The sequence below is a fragment of the Papaver somniferum genome, chromosome 5 (genome assembly GCF_003573695.1).
Source record: "Papaver somniferum cultivar HN1 chromosome 5, ASM357369v1, whole genome shotgun sequence".
NCBI lineage: Eukaryota > Viridiplantae > Streptophyta > Magnoliopsida > Ranunculales > Papaveraceae > Papaver > Papaver somniferum.
Genome location: NC_039362.1, coordinates 193,290,744 through 193,313,525, shown reverse-complemented (window position 1 = coordinate 193,313,525; position 22,782 = coordinate 193,290,744). Strand labels below are relative to the sequence as shown.

The following is a 22,782-nucleotide window of genomic DNA, read 5'->3' as shown; positions in this document are numbered from 1 at the left end:
ATTGGCTAATTGGATAAGAATTAATTTATTAAGCTAATATTCCCCACGGGCAGGGGGACAGAATGCGCCATCTCGAGGCACATCACGACCTACAGGCAAGACCGGCAAGACCCGGGAAGGCAACCCGATTGGGAGTCAGAGGATCCATAGTAGCATAACAAATTATCCGAGGAACCAACTAATTTGAAATTTACGTCACGTATTCCTGGCTGGAGAGCGACTGAGATGTTTGAGATGTTTTTCCAAGCTAAGGGAAAACCCATAGAAATTGGGTTTGGTTGGATTATGGGAATAGCCAAGCCAAAATATTGCCCATAGACCATAGTGTTTGGCCTTGGGCGCAGCTCATGTATTTTCTTCTTTTTTTTGTTTTTCATTGGATATCTTATTGTCGAACTCTGCTTCCCATTCGCCTGAGTAAAAAATTATATAAGAGAACGGGCATGCACGATGAAGTCGAGAGTAGCGATGATTGGATTCCGATAACAGTGGGTCGGAATGTCCAATAACATGTCATAGCAATTTTTAAGATATAACACAGAAAGTGTAACATATCTAACATTGACAAGGCATGTGGGTTGTAGGCTATTTTGGTGAACCACGGCCAAGAATCATGGGTACCTCAAGAGGAGCCAGAGCAAATCACACTCAATACATAGAAAGTATCACATCGCCAAATTTCACTAGAGTTGCATTTTACCGTAATTCAATCTGTAAGAGCAGTTCATAGTAGTGTATGACTTGTCTATGTCCAGAGTTGTAGTGTCTTGTGTATATTGACATCTCATTACAACTGTCTTTGTTTTACAGCCTTTATTTTATGTTTTCTTGTTATGATGATTTTGCTATATAAAGAATCATGTTTGTACTTGTTTTCTTAACATGAATAAACACAACTTCACCGTTCTCACATGGTATCAGATACCAAGAGTGAAATACCGACTTCCAACATCAACATCTGAAATAACCGATCCTTACAACCCTAATTCTTGACAAAATGCCAAGAACAACAAACAATTCTTCTTCTTTCTCTGCTAAATCCAACAACACCATGAACAACCATGTAATTCCATCTACAACAAATTATCCTCCTCTGCAATCACCACCACCACAAGACATACACTAGTAAATACTCCTCCATCATCACCACAACAACATAATCGTTTTCATGTTACACAATTTCCTTTTCAAAACATCTCCAATTTTGTTTCTGTTAAGCTTGTTGGGAAAAAAAATAGTTTGGAAAGATCAACTATCCTCTATTTTCATTGGATCTAATCTTATGGATTTGTTGATGGTACTATTCAACCAAAACCTCCATTTCTGTATCAAAATAATCTACAAATTGTCAATCCTCTGTATATGGAATGGAGATCCATGGATCACTTCGTCGGTTCCTGTATCAATGCTACAGTTTTACCTTATCTTGCTTCAAAATTATTAGGTAAATCTACTGCTCGTGAAAAGTGGCTTCTTCTATCTAAGATCTTTACTCAACAATTCTTTGCACGTAAGTCTCAACTTCGATCTCAGTTACATTCTATTCGACGAGGAAATTCTATAGTATTTGATTTTCTGCATCAAATCAAGCATATTTCTGATTCTTTGGCCGAGATTGGAGAACCTGTTCTTGATGAGGATCTGGTGATGCAAAGGCTTTCTTGTTTGGGAAGAGATTATGCTCATTTCGTAATTACTATGCAGAACAGAGAGATTCCTCTTCTCTTTTTTTTTGAACTCAGATCTCGGTTGATTCATCATGAGCAATGGTTAAAAGATCAAGATCAATATTCTTTCTCGCCTCTTGTTGCAGATCCAACTAATTCTGCTTTCTTTGTGTGTAAGTTTTCTAATTCTCAGAATTCTTTTAGATCACCTTCAGGAAACTTTACCAAGAATTCTTCTAGTAAGTTTTCTGGAAAGAATTTATCAGGCAATTCTTCCATTTATGTTGGTAATGGTGGTCACTCGTTTAAGAAAATGGAATTTAATCCAACACAGAAGCAATTCGCAGATGAAATTCCATACCAGATTTGCAATCAAACTGGTCATTTTGCAAATAGATGTCGATATCGTTATTTAGCTTCCAAAAATGGTACAACTACTGCTTTACAGAAGGCTTTTGCTGGCATAGAGATTTCTCAACCTTCTACTTCTGCGGCTTCGACTTCATACAGTTCTCCTACTTCTGGTATTGGTGAAAGTAATTCTTCTACATGATATTGGTGCTCTAATGAACATGGTCCTATGTGGATTCCGTATTCTGGTGCTACTAGTCATATGACCAATGACTCCACACTTTTGCCTACTCAAGAAGAGTTTACTGGGGATGAGCAAGTCATTGTTGGTGATGGTAAGTTACTCCCAATAGCTCTTAGAGCATCTCCAATGCAAAGGGTCAAGGTCTTAAAATTGCATGACACCTAAGATTTAAGACATTGTTTACCAAATTTTCATCTCCAATGTAAGGGTGGAGGTCATAAATTAAGATGACATGGCTAAGTGGGGGTAAAGGAGAAAGTATAAATAAGACTTTCTTCATGACCCTGGGTTTTAAGTCCACATCATCTTTTGTCTCCATATTTAAACAAAAAGTGTTAGATAAAACCTTGGGGATTGGAGATGAGATTTAGGTAAAGAGTCATGTCTTTATTTATTTTTGTCATGTAGTGAATTACCCACAACCAAAATATGTTAATATGACCTCTACATAGGATGACCTTGACCCCAAGCATTGGAGATGCTCTTACTGGTAATTCAAAAATAGTATCTACTACTAGTACAAATTCCTTTAAACTAGATAAAGTACTCTTTGTTCCTACTATCAAGCATAATCTTCTATCTATTGCAAGATTTACTGTTGATAACAAATGCTCCTTTGAATTTTTTCCTTAAGGCTATCAAATAAAGTATATTCACAGTAGGGAAGTGCTTGCAAGAGGATTGATGCAAAATAATTTGTACCCGTTACATTCTTCACAAAAGAGACTTCTTCAATCAACTCATAAGGTGGCTTTCAGTTCAATTTTAGCTTCTCCAACATTGTGGCATCAAAGATTGGGGCATCCTGCAGCAAGAGTTGTTCAAAAACTTCATTCACATAAGGCTATTAAGCTCACAAATAAGGATTTTCCTAAAGTATGTTCTACTTGTCAGTTAGGAAAAAGTAAATGCAAGTCCTTTTCAGTTTCTGATTCTATTTCTTGTAAGCCATTGGCTTTAGTGCATTTTGACATATGGGGTCCTGCACCTATTTCTTTTACTCTAGTCTATAGGAATTATATTTTGTTCATAGATGATTTCAGTAAGTTTACCTGGATTTATCCAATAAATAGTAGAACTGATAGTCTCCAATGTTTTAAACTGTTCAAGTTATCAATGGAAAATTTGCTGGATTCAAAGATCAAGGAATTTCAGAATGATGGTGCTTATGAACTAATAAAATGTGTTTTTAAATAATTTTTGGATTTAAATGGGATATCTGTTAGAATTTTTTGTCCAAATGTGCATCAGCGAAATGGAGCAGCAGAAAGAAAACATAGACATGTAACTGAAACATGGAATACATTGTCTTTACATCCTCATTACTTAAGAGATTCTGGTTTGACAGCTTCTTAACTTCAGTTTATTTGATAAATAGAATTCCAACAGAAGTGTTATCTTATAGATGTCTTTATGAGGTTTTATTTGGAAAACAACCTGATTATGCATTTTTCAAGGTTTTTGGATGTTTATGTTTTTCAAATATTGTTCCTACAAGACATGATAAATTATGTCCAAAGTCTATGGCTTGTGTATTTCTAGGTTACAGTTCTTATCACAAGGGGTACAGATGCTATGATCCAAAGACTCATAGAGTGTATATAACAATTCATGTTGTTTTTAGTGAGATTGTTTTTACATATGCTGCTCAGTCAAGCTCTTTTTCACTCTTTCCTGCTGTTACTTCTTCACATAGTGATATTTCTCTCTTGCCAACTCAGTATACTTCAGCTATTACTGAAATGGATACTTCAACCTTTTCACCATCAACTATCAATACTTCTTTATCTACAACATCTATCTTGCCTGCTACTGAGGTACCTTCTAACTCTATATCAGATTCTGTAGTTAGTGATGCTCCTAGAGGAATTCAAACTAGGTCTAAGTCTGGCATTTCCAAACCAAAGTCTTTAGGTTCTGAATTTGTAGCTACTTATCAAGTAAAACATCCAATTCCACAAGCTTTTACAGCCATTTTGGAATCTTTAAAAGAACCTAAAACTTGCAAACAAGCTGCAAAGAGACCAGTTTGGGTACAAGCAATGAATAATGAATATACTGCTTTACATGAAAATGATACTTGGAGAGAAGTTCCGTATGAACCATGGATGAATGTTTTAGGATGCAAGTGGCTATATAAAACAAAACTTAAGTCTGATGGCACTATAGAAAGGCATAAAGCCAGATTGGTGGCTCAAGGTTTTAATCAAGTTGATGGCATTGACTACAAATAAACATTTATCCTTGTGGTGAAGGCTAGCATAATTAGAGTGGTTTTAAGACTGGCTTTGCATCAAAAATGGTCTATGAGGCAATTGGATGTATCCAATGCATTCTTGCATGGTGATTTAACTTAGGATGTATATATGATGCAACCACCAGGTTTTGTTTCTCAGGAGCATCCTTCTTATGTATGCAAACTTCAAAAATATCTTTATGGCCTCAAACAAGCTCCTAGGGCCCGGTTTGATAAGTTCAGCTCTTTCTTACTTGCTCAGGGGTTTACTCAATCTCTTTGTGATCATTCCATGTTTTATTACAGTACAACAGGAGTTAAACTGATTTTGCTAGTTTATGTTGATGATATTGTTCTAGTTGGTAATTCTGATGATGATATCTCTTCATTTATAGAGAAAATACAGTCTGTTTTTGATATGAAGGATTTAGGTTCTTTGTCTTACTTTCTAGGCATTGAAGCAACTTTTGACTCCTCCAAAAATACTCTCCTTCCAACTCAGAACAAGTATTCAATGGAACTTTTAAAAAGGTTTGATATGATTGATTCGAAATCTTGTAAGACTCCAATTGCTTCAGGAAGGAGAGCATCTTTGTTGGATAGAATTTTATTGTAGGATCCTTCATTATACATAAGTATTGTAGGGGCTTTACAGTATCTTACTATTACAAGACCAAACGTAAGTTTTGCAGTCAATTATGTAGCGTAGTTTATGCATCAACCAACAGATGTGTACCTGCAACTTGCCAAGAGAATATTGAGGTATATTAAGGGTTCTTTAGGATCAGGTATTACTCTAAATGGTAGAGATTGTTCTCATATAACAACATACAGTGATAGTGATTGGGCAGGCTGTCCTGATTCTAGAAAATCCACAAGTGGTTATTGTGTTTATCTTGGAGAAAATCTTGTGGCCTGGTCCTCCAAGAAACAGCCTATTGTGGCTCAGTCTTGCACTGAAGCAGAATACAAAGCATTAGTTGTTGCTTCTTCTGAAGTCAGATGGGTGTCATATATCTTGGATGAATTGGGTGTTCCTTTGAAGACTCCTTGTACTGTTTATTATGTATTGTGATAATATGGGAGCTGGAAGTTTAGCTAACAATCCAATATGTCATGCAAGGACCAAACATATTGAAGTGGATCATCATACTGTCAGAAGTTTGGTAATGAATGGTTTTATGAGAGTTTAATATGTGCCAACTCTTGACCAAGTGGCTGATCTTTTTACAAAGGGTTTAACTAAGCAGTTGTTCTTCAAGCTGAGAAACAAACTTTTGCACTGTCAGATTGCTCAGTTTGAGGGGGACTGTAAGAACAGTTCATGGTAGTGTATGACTTGTCTATGTCCAGAGTTGTAGTGTCTTGTGTATATTGACAACTCATTACAACTGTCTTTGTTTTACAACCTGTATTTTCTGTTTTCTTGTTATGATGATTCTGCTATATAAAGAATCATCTTTGTACTTGTTTTCTTAACGTGAATAAACACAACTTCACAGTTCTCACACAATCAGCAAAAAATCAATGACACATTCCCACACCACGGAAAAATGGTCTGATATATCGGGCCTGCTTAATCAGAACGTTTCTAATCACCTGCAAGTGGATTATCAACATTAAGATATAGATCTAACAGTAACTACAGATACCCTAATTAGGGTTTCAAATCAAACTACTACGTATCCGATTGAAAGAAAATTAAAAATATGAAGACAACAGAATTGAGAATTGAATCTGGAAACTCTAACGTTTAAAATAGAGAATTTAAATTTCGTTTTCTGATGAAACCAAAAGAACTAATTTGACAACATTGATAGAGACACTACAAGAAAACCTGGCTTAAGCGACCAAAATCTCAGCAAGAGCCCATAATTTTAGTCACTTTAAGGGTTTAAGCATCTAAAGTTGCAACTGCCATAAAGTTTGGCGGCTACAAACCTGTGTCATCTAATATCTAACCACGACCGAATGTGTTTGCTAGCTACATCACTCTTTCAGGTCATCTATAGCATCTTGAAAAGTTCTCAGGTTGCTATTCACTTTGAGGCACCGACTCCTAGCAACTCAAAAATGAATCGGTTGGTACAACCTCTCTGAGCAACCAAGTTTAAGCGTCCACCACATGTTCAAAAGAGAAGTCAATTTTGAAAGTAGGTATTTGAAACCGATAATGATCTCATTTTAGTTTCTTATTGGTTAGATTAGTGTCATACGGATCATGGTTGTTATCTTAGTTTACTATTAGGGGTGCACAATGGTCTGTCGGTCCGGTTTTTAGGCAAAACCATTGATCAAACCGTATATACCTCGGTTTTCAATTTAAAAACTGCCACTGAACTGTTGATGGATCGGTTGCGCTTGAAACCGATCCCAGTCCGCTCGGTCATTTTTTCTGGCTACTACTGTTTTAACTGGTTCCAAATGAGGAAAAAAAACAAACAAAAGAAACCAAAAAACTATCCGACAACATGAAATAGATCTCGGAGCTTTACTGAAACCTTGAAAATTTAAAACTATATCGATAATTCCTCTGGTCAAAAAACCTGTGGAACTTGGTCAATTATGCCGATTAACGCATCAGTTCTCATCGCGGTGAAAAATAGAAATCAGCTTGGCCAAGGTGAAATTTTTGGTCTCGAATAAATTAAGTGAATTAAATGGATATCTGAGTTGACTTAATAGTCAACCATATAAATGCATAGAATCCAAGAAAAATTGAGTAACTATTGAATAAAATTGATTAATAACGGTGAAATTCGTTTGAAATTAATAGGAAATAATACAATTATACCCATGGAATCCAAGAAAAATCGTGTGGAGCGAGCGATGTTGGATAAGGTTAATATATAACAGGTGAAATTGACTAAAGAGTATGGACATTCGGCTAAAATTATCAATAACATGAGAAGCCGATATAATCCAAGAGAAAGTGGGTGAGGTCGACCGACATAAAGTAAAACTGACAGATAAAAAAAGAAATTAAGTGTACTAAATGAAAATTCGATTTGATTTAATATTTAATCATATAAACCCATTGACTCCAGGAGCGATCGAGTGATGTCGAGTGATATTGAATAAAATTGATTGATAACATGTGAAATTGACTATAGTCAATCGGCGCATACGGTTAAAATGATGAATAATTAGAAGAAAACCGATATATCTAATTGAAAATGATTGCGGCAATTGGTAAGATTGACCGATAACAAATAAAATTAAAGGAAGTTGATGGAAATTTGATTTGAATTAATTGGTAACCTTATAATTAAACGAATGGGAATCTAAGAGAAATTGTGTAAGGCCGAGAGAGATTGGATAACATTAATATATAACGGATGAAACCTTTTTCCGGCGACTTCGAAAAAGAAAGTGGCTCCAAGATCGAAACCTGGCCGGGAGTGGACTACTATAAGTCGGAAACTATGTAAGAACGTACCAGTGTACAATATGCCAGAACATGATATTACTTCAAGACTTCTTGACGATATGTATACACGGTATGCATAACCAACTGTTACCATTAGTATGCATGCCCTTTTTATCTGAGTTTGGGACTTACTGGCGATATATATATACACGGTATACATACTATTTTGATATGACTTCGCGAACTTTCAAGAGCACGTACGCACACAGGTATGTACACTTTTTGGATATGATTTCACAACTGCCAAAGGTAACCATACTCGGTACGCATACCTGGTTGACCTGACATAGTTCGGAAGCGTAAGTGCAAAGGAAAAAGTACATGAAGTACCTAAGGTTAATCATACTTGTTGTGCAAACCTTGACCATGGATATAGTTCACTTTTGCTATATGTCTCACACACACTTCTAAGAAAAATTGTATGCCAGAACATGGTTTATTTAACGTTTCAGGGTATATTCCGAAGGAATCTTACCTGTAAATGGATGAATCCATCGTTCGTATGAAGTAGATGGACTTATAGTAGTCCACTCACGGCCAGGTTACGATCTCAGAACCAAGGTATGCGTACAATATGCCAGAACATGGTTTGTTTGACGTTTCAGGGTATATTCCGAAGGAATCTTATCTGTAAATTGATGAATTCATCGTTCGTACGAAATAGATGCACTTATAGTAGTCCACTCACGACAAGGTTACGATCTCGAAGCCAAGGTATGCGTACAATATGCCAGAACATGGTTTGTTTAACGTTTCAGGGTATATTCCGAAGGAATCTTACCTGTAAATGGATGAATTCATCGTTCGTACGAAGTAGATGGACTTATAGTAGTCCACTCACGGCCAGGTTACGATCGTATGCGTACAATATGCCAGAACTTGCCGAAGCTTCTTGGTTCACAATTTGTATTCCGTTATACCACATTTGAAGTTCGAATCAACACTGAGCTTCATATTTATCGATTTAGATGATATATCATCATAAGTTTGAAGTCAGAACCCTCCCAGAGCTTCTTGGCTCATAGTTTGTATGTTGTTATACCACATTTGAAGTTCGAATCAAAACTGAACTTCATATTTATCGATTTCGATGATGTATCATGCTAAGTTTGAAGTCGGAAACCCTCCCGGAGGTTCTTGGCTCATAGTTTGTATGTTGTTATACCACATTTGGAGTTCACATCAACACTGAGCTTCATATTTATCGATTTTAATGATGTATCCAGCTAAGTTTGAGGTCTGAACCATCACTAATTTCATGGTCCATCTCTATTAATCTTATAACCTGAGTTTACCAGGAACTAAAGCTACTTCATGACCTATATGACTTGTAAAAATTACTTCATGACTAGTCGAAATTCAAACCCGAAGCACAAAGAGAAAGCACAAAAACACAAAGAGAAAACACAAAGAAATACACCAATTATCGAATTCATTTTTCATTTTCCCGATTCATTCTTATACATTTTTTGGATTTTTTTATATCATAATGTCGAAAACAATGTTCTAAATTTATTTAGATTTTTTTTAGATTTTTTTTCATGTTAAAGGTTGATAATTACACCGAAAACATGAGTTCGTATTAACACAAAAGAAACACAAATGTGTTTCAATCCGTATGAGCATCACAAATAAAATCTCAACCGTCAGATTGTTTTCTTAATCCGTATGGCTGGATCCAACGAACTCCGTCCATCACTTTCATTCACCCACCAAACCCACCCAACCACTCGAACTCTATCTGTTTTGCTCTATCTTCATTTTCTATGCTCTTCGTCTCCTCCATAGATTGATGACCGGCGGCATTACTTGAGAAAATCTAATTCACTCAACCCATCTTTTACTCGTCATCGCCGTCTCCTCTCCCCCTCTTCACCTGCTTCTTTGAAACTCATTTTCTATTCTTATTCTCTCTTTTGCTTTCTTATTTTTCGTTCTTCTTTTCTGCTCTTATTCAGTTGAAAATCGATAGGTCAAATTGAGGTATGGCTTGAAGAAATTTATATCGTGAGGATATATAAAAGAAGCAGGAGTTGGTGTTTCTGCTAATTATGAAGAATATCATTGAGTCCTGTTATGAATCGAGAACTAGGGTTTCCTCAGTGAATCGGCAATTGAGTTAGAAATTGAGAAATTAAAGTGGGTTTGGTGAACACAGTATGATGAGGAAGAATTAGTGATTGATGTGTGAGTTTTAATGAAGATTAGAAAAGCTAGGGTTTCTGTTCTTTCCCAATATAGATATTAGGGTTCTTGGATGTAATTGAATCAAGTGACTGAAACTGAAATTGAGGTTTTAGGGGAAAGATTAGAGATGGGAATGCTTGATTTGAAAATTTTGAGGCCATGGTGGTGGTAGAGGCAGAGGAGGCAGCAAAGAAGGAGGTCGTGGTGGTGGTGGATTGGAAGGTGGTAGTAAAGTGATTGAGTACAGAGTCTAGAATCCTTTTAGATCGAAGCTTGCTGCTGCTGTACTTGGTGGTGTTGACAATCTGATTTCTCCAGATTTGCTGAAACAGATACTCAAGATCAGCTAAATTAATCAATCAGTGGTGGGAGAACAACATATTTCAATTCAATTAAAGCAGAATAATGATTTATCTTATCAAAACAATTGCATCACTTCTACTTGCGCCTCCGCCTGTATCAGAATAGCTATTATCACAACTACATGCCGAACCGCAGCGGACATCAATTCCATTAGCGGCATCATACCTGTAAACCCTCTTCCACTTCAATGATCGAGCTTGATTTGAACATTTTTCTTCAATAAATCTTTCAAGCAAACAAGTGACGAAATCAGAAGACTAATTGCACTTTGAGCATCAACTATCGGTGGTCTTGGACGGTGCTCTGTGCTCCAACAATCAAATAGACATCAAACCTGCACTTTCAGGTATATAGAAATAGCACTACAACTCTAGATGCAATTGTTGATTATACTGCTATGAATTTCATTTTATCTATAGGATTCCAAATCCTAAAAAGCAATCAGAATTCCCAAATTCTTGAATAGTGTAAAGATTTTGAAGGTTGGCTCTTGTCTGTCTCTTGGATTTATTATCTAAACTGGGTCTGGAAACAGTAATTGGTTTTTGTAATGTTATAATCATGATGTTTGTTTCTCCTTCTCAAGTAAAATGGAGCTGATTGTTATTCTTTTAGCTATTTTAGTTATTCTTTTTTTCTATTTGGGTGTAACATCTGATTGGTGTTTGAGGGGCTTTCTCTTTTGATCATGTCATTAATATTCTGCTTATAGGGAGTAGTCTAGTTATTAATAACATTCTACTGGTACAACATTTCTGTGATGTTAATAATATCATTGCATTGGACATCAACTATTGCAGGATTGACGGGGGGAAATTGTAAGCTACAATTCAATGGCATTATGACTCCTATCAAAAAAATTGGATGTATAATTCTACCACTACCGCTTCCGGCGGCCGCCTCTTACACTTATCACTATTACCACAAATACCACCAGCATCACAACTCCCATCAGCAACATCTATAGATGCTCAAAGAAGTAGAAATCAAAACTAGTGCTTAATTTTCTTTTTAATGTTGCCTTTGGATACATATATTTTTCATCCTTGTTAATACAACTTTGTTAAGTTTGCAGGATTAGGTTGATGCTCATGCTGTAGAAATTGAAAGGCCCCCTCAACACCAAATTGGAAGCTAGAGGAGAATCATGTTTGGATTTCGAGGGTGTTCTCTGCTTATTTTTAATAGTCAAATAAATAGAAATTTCTTCGATTGATCTAAACACCAAATTAATTGCAGTTTCAGGTATATGGAAATAATATTACAACTCTAAATACAATTATTTCAGTTTCAGTATTATACTACAAGTGTTGATTAACATCTTTTATGTGCTTACAATATTGTGTTTTTGTCATTGATAGGCCATGCCAACATATTTGAATTGCAAGATCCAGTTCTTGACTGTTTGAACTCGAGCATCCAGTGCATGTTGTCTTAGAGTATTAGCTTAACTGATATAAGGGTTCATGTTCGCCCAGAAGAGAGGTACAAATAAAAACTAATTGCTACATTTTTCTTGCCTCTAGGTTGATTTGGTTTTCAAATTAACTGCTTCTAACTAAAAATAGAATGTAGGATGGTTGATGCTCATGCTGTGGAAGATGATGTAGATTTAGAGGGAAATCAAGTTTTACTTTGAGGATTCTATCTGTTTAATGTCATAAGCCAAATACAAGTTGGTTAACTTAATCGAAACACCAAACTGCTGTTTAAGGTAAGAAGAAATATCAGTACAACTCTAAATCCTATATTTTCAGTTTCGATAATGAAGTTGAGTTCTGGGCTTTCCTTAAACTAAATATATCTGTAGATTTTGAACTATGAATTGTTTCAATTCATGCTAGGATTTTTTTTATCAAATTTTTGGATATTGCGGCATTTGATGTCCATTGATATTCAGTGAAAGAAGTCACAACATACAAACACGGAAACACCCACCACTACTAGACGTCTAGTCTGTTTATTTAGCATCTTATTTGGCTTCTCCGCAGGAACAGGATAACTGAGGGAAAATGTACATGTGTGTCTTGTTAATCATCTAAAGATGGGTCGTAACTGTCTCAGTGTTCTTAAACGGTGTTTCGACCTCCTAATGGTTGGCGAGGGTGAACTGCTTATTGCAGTCTAGTGTATTTCTTGTATGTAACCATCTAATTAAGCTATCACTCTAATTGAATTAAGCTTTAGTTATGTATCATATGTGCTAGCCACCTAAACTTGTTGTGAGGAACATATCAGAGACTACTTCAATAATGTACTTTACTTTTCAAGCTTCCAATTATCCCTTGATCAGGTTCTAACTAGATTCCAGTGGCGGCTATCTTGGCTACTTTTATAAATGGATGCAAATGCCAGGTGAAAATTGCTAAGTTCTTTGTTTGATTTTCTGTTTAATGATTGTTATTAGTGATGGAGAAGTCCCACCCATGTACTTTTTGCTGCCATTATACCAGCTGTGATGGTAGCTGCTCTATATTTTTTTGACCACAGTATTGCTTCTCAAATAGCACAGCAGAAGGAATTCAATGGGTCTTCTATTGCAGGGGAAGATTTGTTGTTGATGTTCTGTTCATGGTACTTCTGGTGATGAAGAAATGGATGACATGATGGGTGCTGGTTGTGTATGCTGCAGGCTTTTGGCTTGAGGTTATTGCACTGAATTGCTGAGAGCTTCGCACAGGTGGAATGGCTGAATAAGTTGCATCTAGAGACTCACAACAAGAGAAGATGATGGCGTGCTGAGCAGCTGAGGATTGTTGGTGCTGATTCTGCAGTAGCTAGGATTGTTGGGTGTCCTTCTACTTTTGCAGCCTAAACTTTGACAACAAAACCAGATCTAGAAAATACGGTATCAGGTTGCAACAGTATGAATCTTAGTGAGTTTCAGAAGAAGCATGATGTAGCCTTAAAGCTTTAAGTATTTGGTAAGAAGAAGCATGATGTAGCCTTCGAACTTAAAGTATGTTAAAGAGCTTGTAATTTGTTTTTGTTTTTTAAAGAAATGAGATTGTATTTTTATTTAATTTTTGTAAAATGAGATTCTAATTTTCCTGATTAACAATTGATGTTGTAAATTGAATTTAATGATAATAAATTAAATTAATTTTGCATTTAGTTTGTTCTGTATTTTCTTTTTGTGTTAATTATGATTTCATTTTTTATTCAGCCGAGTCAAAATTGGTCGGAAGCCTTTAAACGAACCGGAACATTCTGTGTAATAAGCAACTAATTTTAGACAAACTCAAAGGTTATAGCAACTAATTTAAGACAAGTTGAAAGTTTGTACCGACTAAAATCTTGTACATCCAATACCCTTGAGCAACTTATTATTAGTCAGTTAAGTTGCTCTAAACCTTTGTCAACGTAACATATTACTCGCTAAGATGGTTGAAATAAATTTAGTGCAACTCACTCTAGGATAATTGGAATAAACTGAAAGCAAGCATATTAATTAATCGCTGATGGTAGTTGAAATATTCTTAGAGCGAGTGCCTAGCTGCTCTAGACCTATAGAGATCCCACCTTTTGCAACTCAAAAGCGAGAGCCAAATTAAGTCGCACTAAGGGTTAGTGCGACTTAATATGGACTTTTACAACCAAAACTGCCTGGTTGCTTAATCCAGTTTTTCTTGTAGTGAATATTCCAGTCTGTTCGAATCTTTATTTAGATTTGTAATCCACTGGGGCAACAGCATCAGTTGAAGCTCGAGGGAGATTATATACCTTATACAGTGGGTGAACAGAATAAGACCAATAGAACATTTAAGACCTCTGACTTATTGATGAACACAACCAGGGTATTCTTTCCTGGCAACTGATTTTCAATTAATCTAAGCCGTATCCAACTTATTTTTGAGAGGAGAAATCATTATGGTGATAGATTCTTGACTATATAGGTAGATGTGAAAATAATGTTTCCAATTATCCATTTGAGCTTCTGGATTCTAGAGATAAAAAACAGAGAGAAGAAAACGGCGATGTTTTTAGTTAGGTTCAGTGAGAATGAGAGATTTTACAAAAAAAACCCTAAAGTGTTCCCCTTATCCTTTATCAAGGGTAAGAAGTTCAATGTACGTGGAAAGAGTACAACATGAGGCCCGGTGAATTAGCCCACACGACATAATCCGAGTAACTTTCACCCGTCCAAGGGAAAGTTCAAGTTCTCTGCAATTTCTATTTATCCCTAAGAATAGCCCTAAGATGAAGCCTAAGGTATTTATTTTCTTACTACGTGTTTTTTATAGGTACGCATTTACTTTGATTTACAGGAAAGGATTTTTTTTCGCTTTTTTGGTGGTGTCAAGTGTCAACATGATGAGTTTGTTATCCAATGATAAGTACAAAAAACGGTCGGGCAAGATTCCTACTTCAAAAGCATTACAACAAGGGGCAAACGGTGATGGTGATGACCGTCCGTGCAAAATCCGCAGAATTTCAACTTCTATCACAAACCTCCCTGATGACTGTTTAAGTAATATATTTAATAGTCAAAATACTGCAGGAGATGATGGCAGATCCTTTGGATTAACTTGTCACCAATGGCTTCGCATTCAAAACAACAATCTTGATTATTTATTTTATCGTTATCGTAATAGTCACGATGAAAGCTTTCTTGCAGTTCTTTGTAAGTTGTTGAATCGATTCCAGCGTCTCAAACATTTGTCTCTAGATGATATCCCTTAGATAACAGATTTTTATACATCAAACCCACCATTCTTTGAATCCAAAGTTCTAAGTTTGCACTTAAAATATCGCTATGAGAATTCAGATAAAATATTATCCTTAATGTTTTCTTGGTTCCCTCGTTTGGCATCTCTAATATTACATAATATATCGCCCATCTTATACAAAATTATCCTCTCTACGTATCGCTTGATTAATGACCAAGGAATAAGGTTTTTCTTTGACAATTCCTACGAACTCTCTGTAGACTTGGTATCGGGTGTCCACGGACCTTAACTCATCTTGAAGCAGACATGCATGCATCAAGTTAAACCAGAGAGTACATTTAATCATTTGCAGCTGCTTTTCATATTCTGCTTTTTCGTATTCTGCGAATCTAAAGCCCACTACCACCACCATGAGTTGCTGATGCTTTGTCTTTATGGGTATCTTGTGCACATACATTATTTAATAACTGCATAAAATTCACATGACAATAATCGGTGAGAGAACTCAATGTATATCTCGAATAGAGCAACATCAACACATATGAAGACTTGGTTCAACGGAAAATATGTTTAGGCAGTCACATTCTGTATAGAACATTTCTTAGCCCCCAACCCGTAAGAGAGGAGTGACCCAAATTGGAGAAAATGTGCGTTAAGTTCCAAAACCACTTACTCGGGTAGTGGAGGGACTACTAAATCTTAGGACCACAAGTAGGTAATAGTCGCAGCAGTTGTCCCTACAGATATGCAGAGGCTGGTTAAGAAGTATGGAAATCTGCAGTATATATGTCCAGAATCATTAGAATATATCGAAAAATTACAGAAAATACTGAACTGGTTCACTAAAGCATATGCATGCAAAATCGTACCTTACAAACAGGGAATCCTTTGTAAAAACATGTTGGAAAACGATTAATAAAAAATAATTTTTTAAAGTTTTAATAAAAATTATAATTTACTATTTTCTTTTGTGAATGAAATTTATTAGTCCCACATTGTGGAGTTTCCAATTTTAGTAGTTTTAAGAAACTATATAAACCTTTTAGTCCCACATTGTAGAGTTTCCAATTTTAGTAGTTTTAAAAAACTATATAAACTTTTCAGTCCCACATTGTAGAGTTTCCAATTTTTAGTAGTTTTAAGAAACTATATAAACCTTTTAGTCCCACATCGGGGAGTTTTTCTTCTTAAGTTGTATTTGTCAATTATATAAACAAATTCACTACTTTTGTAAAATCCATGGGAAAGGAGTTGCTCTATATTTAGAAGGACCCTTAAGGGAAAAACATTTTATATTGTTTTAAGTGTTCGAAATTTTCCTTTATGGTTTTTTCGGAGCTGCCAAGCTCAAGTTGAGCATCTACTACATATGCTAGTAGTAGGTGTAGTAGGGTGTTTTATCCTGGAGATATTCGTCCTGTGAGGGCTATAGCATCACTCTTGAGTGTAGCCGGGCGCTAACGTGTTGAACACGTAACTCACTCTGTTTTTCCAAAGTTTTTCCTTGTTGTTGTTGCGGAGATATGGGGAGCTCGTCCAATTCATCAAATCGATCACTTCCATTATAAAGGAGCTAAGTATCAATAACTTTTGCTTATTTGATTTTTTCTTGTTTTTTATTATTGCACCCATCAATCTTAAGACATTAGAATTTGTAATAATTGAAAATGGTTGGTTGGTTTGTGAATCATGGATGTTAATTGTGGAGTGAAAAACAAAAACGAATTTTTGGTCAGCTGTAGAGTTTCGAGTTTATCTATTAACCTAGAAGGAATTTCGATGAACCCTTTTACACAACGTAGTATATATCCTGATAGTTACCCACGTAAAATTTCAGAATTTTTGGAGTTGTAAAAGTATTTTTTTGATATTTTACAAAACAGAGAAACGTTCCTGAAAAATTCTGACGGGCAGAATTTTGTTGTTAACTAAAGTAGTTTTTATGGGGTAACCATGATTTTTTTTAATATGGTGGTTCAAACGAAGTTTATAAATATAGATATTATCTTCAAAACTCATATTTTATCTGAACTAAGGTTTGTGAGATGTGGTGTATTAGGTGATTGGGAAATTACCGTATCCGTGGTCAGATTATAAACGAAGTTTGTGACATGAAATTGAAAAGGAACATGGCTACCAGGCGCATGTGGATGAACACAAGTCTTCCAAATCTGTCAAAGGAGAGAACATCAAACACAACTCTAAGCGTAGTCTTCATAAGAAAGGTATGTTTCGTAAAACTGAATCCGGCATTACTTTAATTAAGGGTGATTGTTATGTTTGTAAAATTCCTGGCCATATGGCAGTAAAGTTTAGACGACATAAAACATTAATAAGTAGAAAGTTAATGCTAATTTAGCTGAAACAAATTATAACGAGTTCATTGACATGATGTCGGAAGTTATTTTAATAACCAATGTGAGAGACTGGTGGGTGGACTCTGGAGCCAATAAGTATGTTTGTTGAAACAGAGACTTGTTCACCTCTTATCAGAGGATAAGGGATGTCGAGAAACTCTATATGAGTAACTCATCTGCGACAGAGGTTGCATAAAAAGGAAAGGTCGAGCATAAACTCATATCTGTAATATTCTCACACTGAATGAAGTTTTCATGTTCCGAGCATATGAAAGAATCTTGTATCTTGTTCTCTTGAAGATGGTAAAAGATTTAAGATCTTAATTAAATGTGGAAAACTTGTTATAACTAAGGGCATTGATTTTTTAGGCAACAGTTATAGGACTTAGGGTCTATATAAGTTTAAAGGAAAATCTGATGAAGTGAACATAGTTGATTCTTGTGCTTTCTTTTGTGTGTCTTTGAATGTTTTGCATGGTAGACTTGGAACCGTAAAATTATAAGTCAATGCATAAACTGCCTAGCATATGCTACGTACCCAAATTTAGTTTGGATCTTGAACACAAAAGTGAAATGAATATGCTATAAAATCTTTTAGCAAAAATGTTCAGAGTAATTCTAAGCCCTTAGAATTAATTCAGTTAGGCCTAGTTGACATGAGTTCAACCCAAAACCACTATAGTAAAAGATGGTTTATAACTTTCGTGGATGATTGTACGAGGTACTATTTTGTATACTTTCTTAGGGATAAGGATGATGCCTTAAAAGCCTTATGATGTATAAACTTGAAGTTCAAAAATAATTAGAATCCTTGAACATAACAACTGTATCCTTAAGAAGATGATAATTGCCATGTTGATTAGTTCAGGATTACCTGTGGCCTTGTGGGGGGAGGCAGTCCTCTTAACTAGTATATCCTGAATATAGTACCCTTAAGGATCAGATGAAACTCCATATGATTTATGGAAAGGTAGATGACCTTCTTATGAATGCGTCAAAGTGTTGCTGTGTTTGACTAAGATTGTCATTCCTCTTCCTAACAGAACTAGATAGAAACCAAAAATGTTGATTGTGTCTTCATATAGGGTATGCTGAGTATACTTCTACATATAGATTTTTGGTTGTGTGTTCTGATTTTTCATACTTTGGTGTGATTTTTCTGACTTTGTTGTGAATACTATTACATAATCTAGGGATGCTGAGTTCCTTGAACATGTTTATTCTTAAACCTGTACCTCATTAGAGATGTGTTGTTGATCCCCTAGATTTATTTTCAAATAGTCAGAACTTATCTTAAAGGAAGATGAAGTTAAGGTTGAGCCTAAGAGAAGTAAAAAAATTAGACTTGAGACTTCTTATGAAGCTGACTTCATAACATGCCTAGCTTAGTCTAAGCCCTGGAATTGTAAAGAAGCCTTGATATCTACTGAAACCCCATTCTGGTAAGAAGCTTCATTAAGTGAAATGGACTCAGTCTGTCGGAACCTGACTTGGGAGGTTTACAGTTTACCTCCAGGGAGTAAGACCATGAGATGTAAACGAGTCTTTATGAGGAAACATTAGGTATATGAAACTGTGGAAAAATATTAGGCTAAGTTGGTAGCTAAAGGATATAAACTAAAAGAAGGTGTATATTTCCTTGATTCTTATTCACATGTGAAGAGATTTACTTCCGTTCAGATGCTAATTTTTATTGCTGTCATAAACAAATTAGAGATACATCAAATAGATGTTAAGACAACTTTTCTAAAATTGTGAATTAGATAAAGAAATTTACATAGACCAACCTGAGGACCTTGTAGTGAAAGGTTATGATGACAAAGTTTGTAATTTGAACAAAATTTTGTCTGGTTTATAAAATAAGCACGTAAACAGGGACGTGGAAAATTTGATCATGTGATAATGTGTAGTGGATTTAAGTTAATGAATCTGATAAGTATATTTACAAGTAACTTGTTAAGGATGCCTGTGTGATTGTATGCTTGTATGTTGATGAAATGCTTATACTTGATACAAACATAGATGTGATTAATTCCACTAAAAACATGCACTGAATGAGAACGTTGACTTGAAAGACTAAGGCCATGTTGATGTAATCTTAGGGATGAGGATTAGAAAATAATCTAACATATGTAGTCTTAGTCATTCTCATTATGTTGAATTTGTGCTTAAGAGATACAATCAGTGTGATTGTAAGCCTGCTTGTACTTTGTACGATTATTCTTGCAGACTCAAGGAAAAAAGGGTAATGAAGTATCTTAACTTGAATACTCAAGATTTATAGGATGTCTGATGAATTTAGTGAACTGTAAGAGTCCAGACATTGCCTATATTGTGAGTAAGTTAAGTATATATAATTGTAGTCCACAACAATAGCATTCAGATGCACTGAGTAGAGATTATGGTACCTAAAATACTCTATTACCTTTTATTTGATTTATGAAAGGTATCTTGTTGTCCTTGAGGGACTTTGTGATGTAAACTGGATAGTTGACTCAGAGGAGTCTAAGTGTACGAGTGGATATGTTTCACTCTAGCATGAGGGTTTGTTTTTGGAAGATTTACAAATAAACATATATTTCTCAATTCATTATGGAATCTGAGAGTATTGAGTTAGATAAAGCACGAGAGGGGGCCGAGTGCCTAAGATGATTTTTAGAAGACATTCCTCTCTGGCATAGGCTTGTGCCAGCTATATCTATATATTGTGTTAGCCAAGTTATAATAGCTAAAGCTAAAAATAACTAACCTCAATCGGCGCTATTTCCATTGATTGGATAAATTCCAAGGAGAATATCGCGCAACCTTTGACGAAAGGTTTATCCCAAGAGATAGTTAGAAATGCATCGAGGGGAAGGGGCTTAAGCTCATAAATTAAACTTGCCATGAAGGATACTCAACCTTGCTGACTGGAGATCCCAAGATCAAGGTTTCGAACGAGACAACTAATTTGTGGTGGGTAAAGGTAAACATTATCTGAGAATTTTATTCTCTGTCCCTTCCCTATGGTGTAGACGTGATAGTGTGACTGCATGTGAATGATGACTTTTAAGAAGTCTTAATGAGTTCTATAGTTTCAATTTAAGATTGAAGTGGGGTGTAGCAGTAACACTCTTTATGGAAACTCACTTATCTGAATGAAGAAGTGGGCCGCTTCCTATGAGAATATGATCTTTGCTTCTCTAGAGCATTATGAGAAACAGGATATGTCCAGGGCCAAATTGGACAAAACGGCACGAGCTTGGCAGCAATCTTGGAGATATCACCCGTGGTTGTTATCGCGAATTACATCAAATGCTAGCAGTTCAAGACATAGTTCACTGTCTCTAGCAAGTAATTCAGGTAATATCTCACTAAGCAAGGATTTAAGACCTCATGGACACCTCTGCCTAAAATGGTATTTCCTGCGCTTTTTATGTGATTTTCATTTTGATAGTTTTGGTATTACTGGAACTTAGGACCTAAAGGTCACTAAGGGTTCACTAGTTCATGCTTTTTCACTTTGGTGAAAGATACCTATAGTCTCACCATGTGAGAACTAAAGATGAAAGCTCTCAATGCTATTATGATTTGTGCAATCCATAGTACGACCCTGGGGTCAACACACTTTTGTGTGAGGGAGAGGACGTAGAAATGACTAGTATGATTTCAACACTTGCACGATCAGTCTGTTTGGATCGTTAGATTGGGATGTTGATTTACCAAGATCTATCTGTGTTTTCATGTTTTATTGAGTTTTCATTCATGTGGGGGATTGTTGGAAAACGATTAATAAAAATTAATTTTTTAAAGTTTTAATAAAAATTATAATTTATTGTTTTCTTAGTCTTTTGTGAATGAAACTTATTAGTCCCACATTGTGGAGTTTCCAATTTTTAGTAGTTTTAATTTAGTCCCACATCGGGGAGTTTTTCTTCTTAAGTTGTATTTGTCAGTTATATAAACAAATTCACTACTTTTGTAAAATCTATGGGAAAGGAGTTGCTCTATGTTTAGAGGAACCCTTAAGGGAAAAAACATTTTATATTGTTTTCTCAAGTGTTCAAAATTTTCCTTTATGGTTTTTTCGGAGTTGCCAACCTCAAGTTGAGCATCTACTACATATGCTAGTAGTAGGTGTGGTAGGGTGTTTTATTCTGGAGATATCCGTCCTGTGAGGGCTATAGCATCACTCTTGAGTGTAGCCAGGCGCTAATGTCTTAAGGGCAACGTGTTGAACACGTGACTCACTCTGTTTTTCCAAAGTTTTCCTTATTGTTGTTGCGGAGATATGGGGAGCTCGTTCAATTCATCAAATCGATCACTTCCATTATAAAGGAGCTAAGTATCAATAACTTTTGCTTATTTGATTTTTCCTTGTTTTTGATTATTGCACCCAACAAAACATTCGGATGTTTCTCTGCAGGCTTAAATACGAGCCACAATTTATTATGATTTATGGCAACAATTCGTTTTTATTCATTGCCTAACCACAGAATACAGATGTATTCCTACTTCTTGGCAGAATAAATAAATAAATAAAAATAGCCACAATTTATTATGATTTATGGCAACAATTCGTTTTTATTCATTGCCTAACCACAGAATACAGATGTATTCCTACTTCTTGGCAGAATAAATAAATAAATAAAAATGCCTAACCATAGATGTATTCCTAGCTCGTACCTTAAAAGATTTTCCTAACCACAGAATGCAACACTATAAGGATTTGAGAGCATGAGATATGCATCGAATCAGACTGCTCCAAACTGGCTAAATGGAATTAGAATCAATTAGTAAAGCTAAAGCATAATAAGTTATCTGGAAACCGCTAATTTGAATTTCAGACCAATAATCTTGTGTAAATAAACAAATTTAATTAAACAATGAAAACTCATTCGAATATCAAACTGATCTACGAAAATAATCACACCAAGTTGCCAGCAGAGGGTTTTAAAATTGAAACACGAAAAAATGAAAACAACAATCGATTAAAAGTCTTCTAAGCTTTGCATGTATTGCAAGATTGTATAAAATTAACTACGGAATGTCACATTGGGTTTTTTGCGCTTGACAAGTTTAAGAGCAGAGCTGCTACAACTATTCTCACCATCAACAAATAACCTTAAAAGCTTATTACACCTGTTTAACAGAGCTTCCAACCCTAGATCACATAATTTTCTACGCCCATATACGTAAAGGAATTCCAAGTAGTTGCAATTCCGACCAATAGATTCCCATGCTTCTAGCTCTACCTCCTCACAGTTGGCTAGGATGAGCTCCTTTAGATAAGGACAA

General features: G+C 35.5%; 2 protein-coding genes and 1 long non-coding RNA gene across 3 annotated transcripts; all 3 read left to right on the top strand.

The window, feature by feature from the left end:
• The first annotated feature begins 1,377 nt into the window (after positions 1-1,377).
• Positions 1,378-2,220, top strand: LOC113280448. The gene has a single exon (XM_026529070.1). It carries the CDS (start codon positions 1,378-1,380, stop codon positions 2,218-2,220), a length of 843 nt encoding a protein of 280 aa, XP_026384855.1.
• A 2,990-nt stretch (positions 2,221-5,210) lies between these two features.
• Positions 5,211-5,573, top strand: LOC113280447 (uncharacterized mitochondrial protein AtMg00810-like). The gene has a single exon (XM_026529069.1). It carries the CDS (start codon positions 5,211-5,213, stop codon positions 5,571-5,573), a length of 363 nt encoding a protein of 120 aa, XP_026384854.1.
• Positions 5,574-10,392: 4,819 nt separating this feature from the next.
• On the top strand, positions 10,393-13,521 carry LOC113284146. Its single transcript, XR_003327943.1, has 6 exons — positions 10,393-10,824; positions 11,279-11,457; positions 11,554-11,723; positions 11,840-11,963; positions 12,054-12,192; positions 12,470-13,521. It is a non-coding gene; the product is annotated as an uncharacterized LOC113284146 (long non-coding RNA).
• Positions 13,522-22,782: the final 9,261 nt, after the last annotated feature.

Excerpts from the sequence above, each read along its gene's own strand:
- LOC113280447 (XM_026529069.1), top strand. The coding sequence starts at position 5,211 with ATGCATCAACCAACAGATGTGTACCTGCAACTTGCCAAGAGAATATTG.
- LOC113280448 (XM_026529070.1), top strand. The coding sequence starts at position 1,378 with ATGGATCACTTCGTCGGTTCCTGTATCAATGCTACAGTTTTACCTTAT.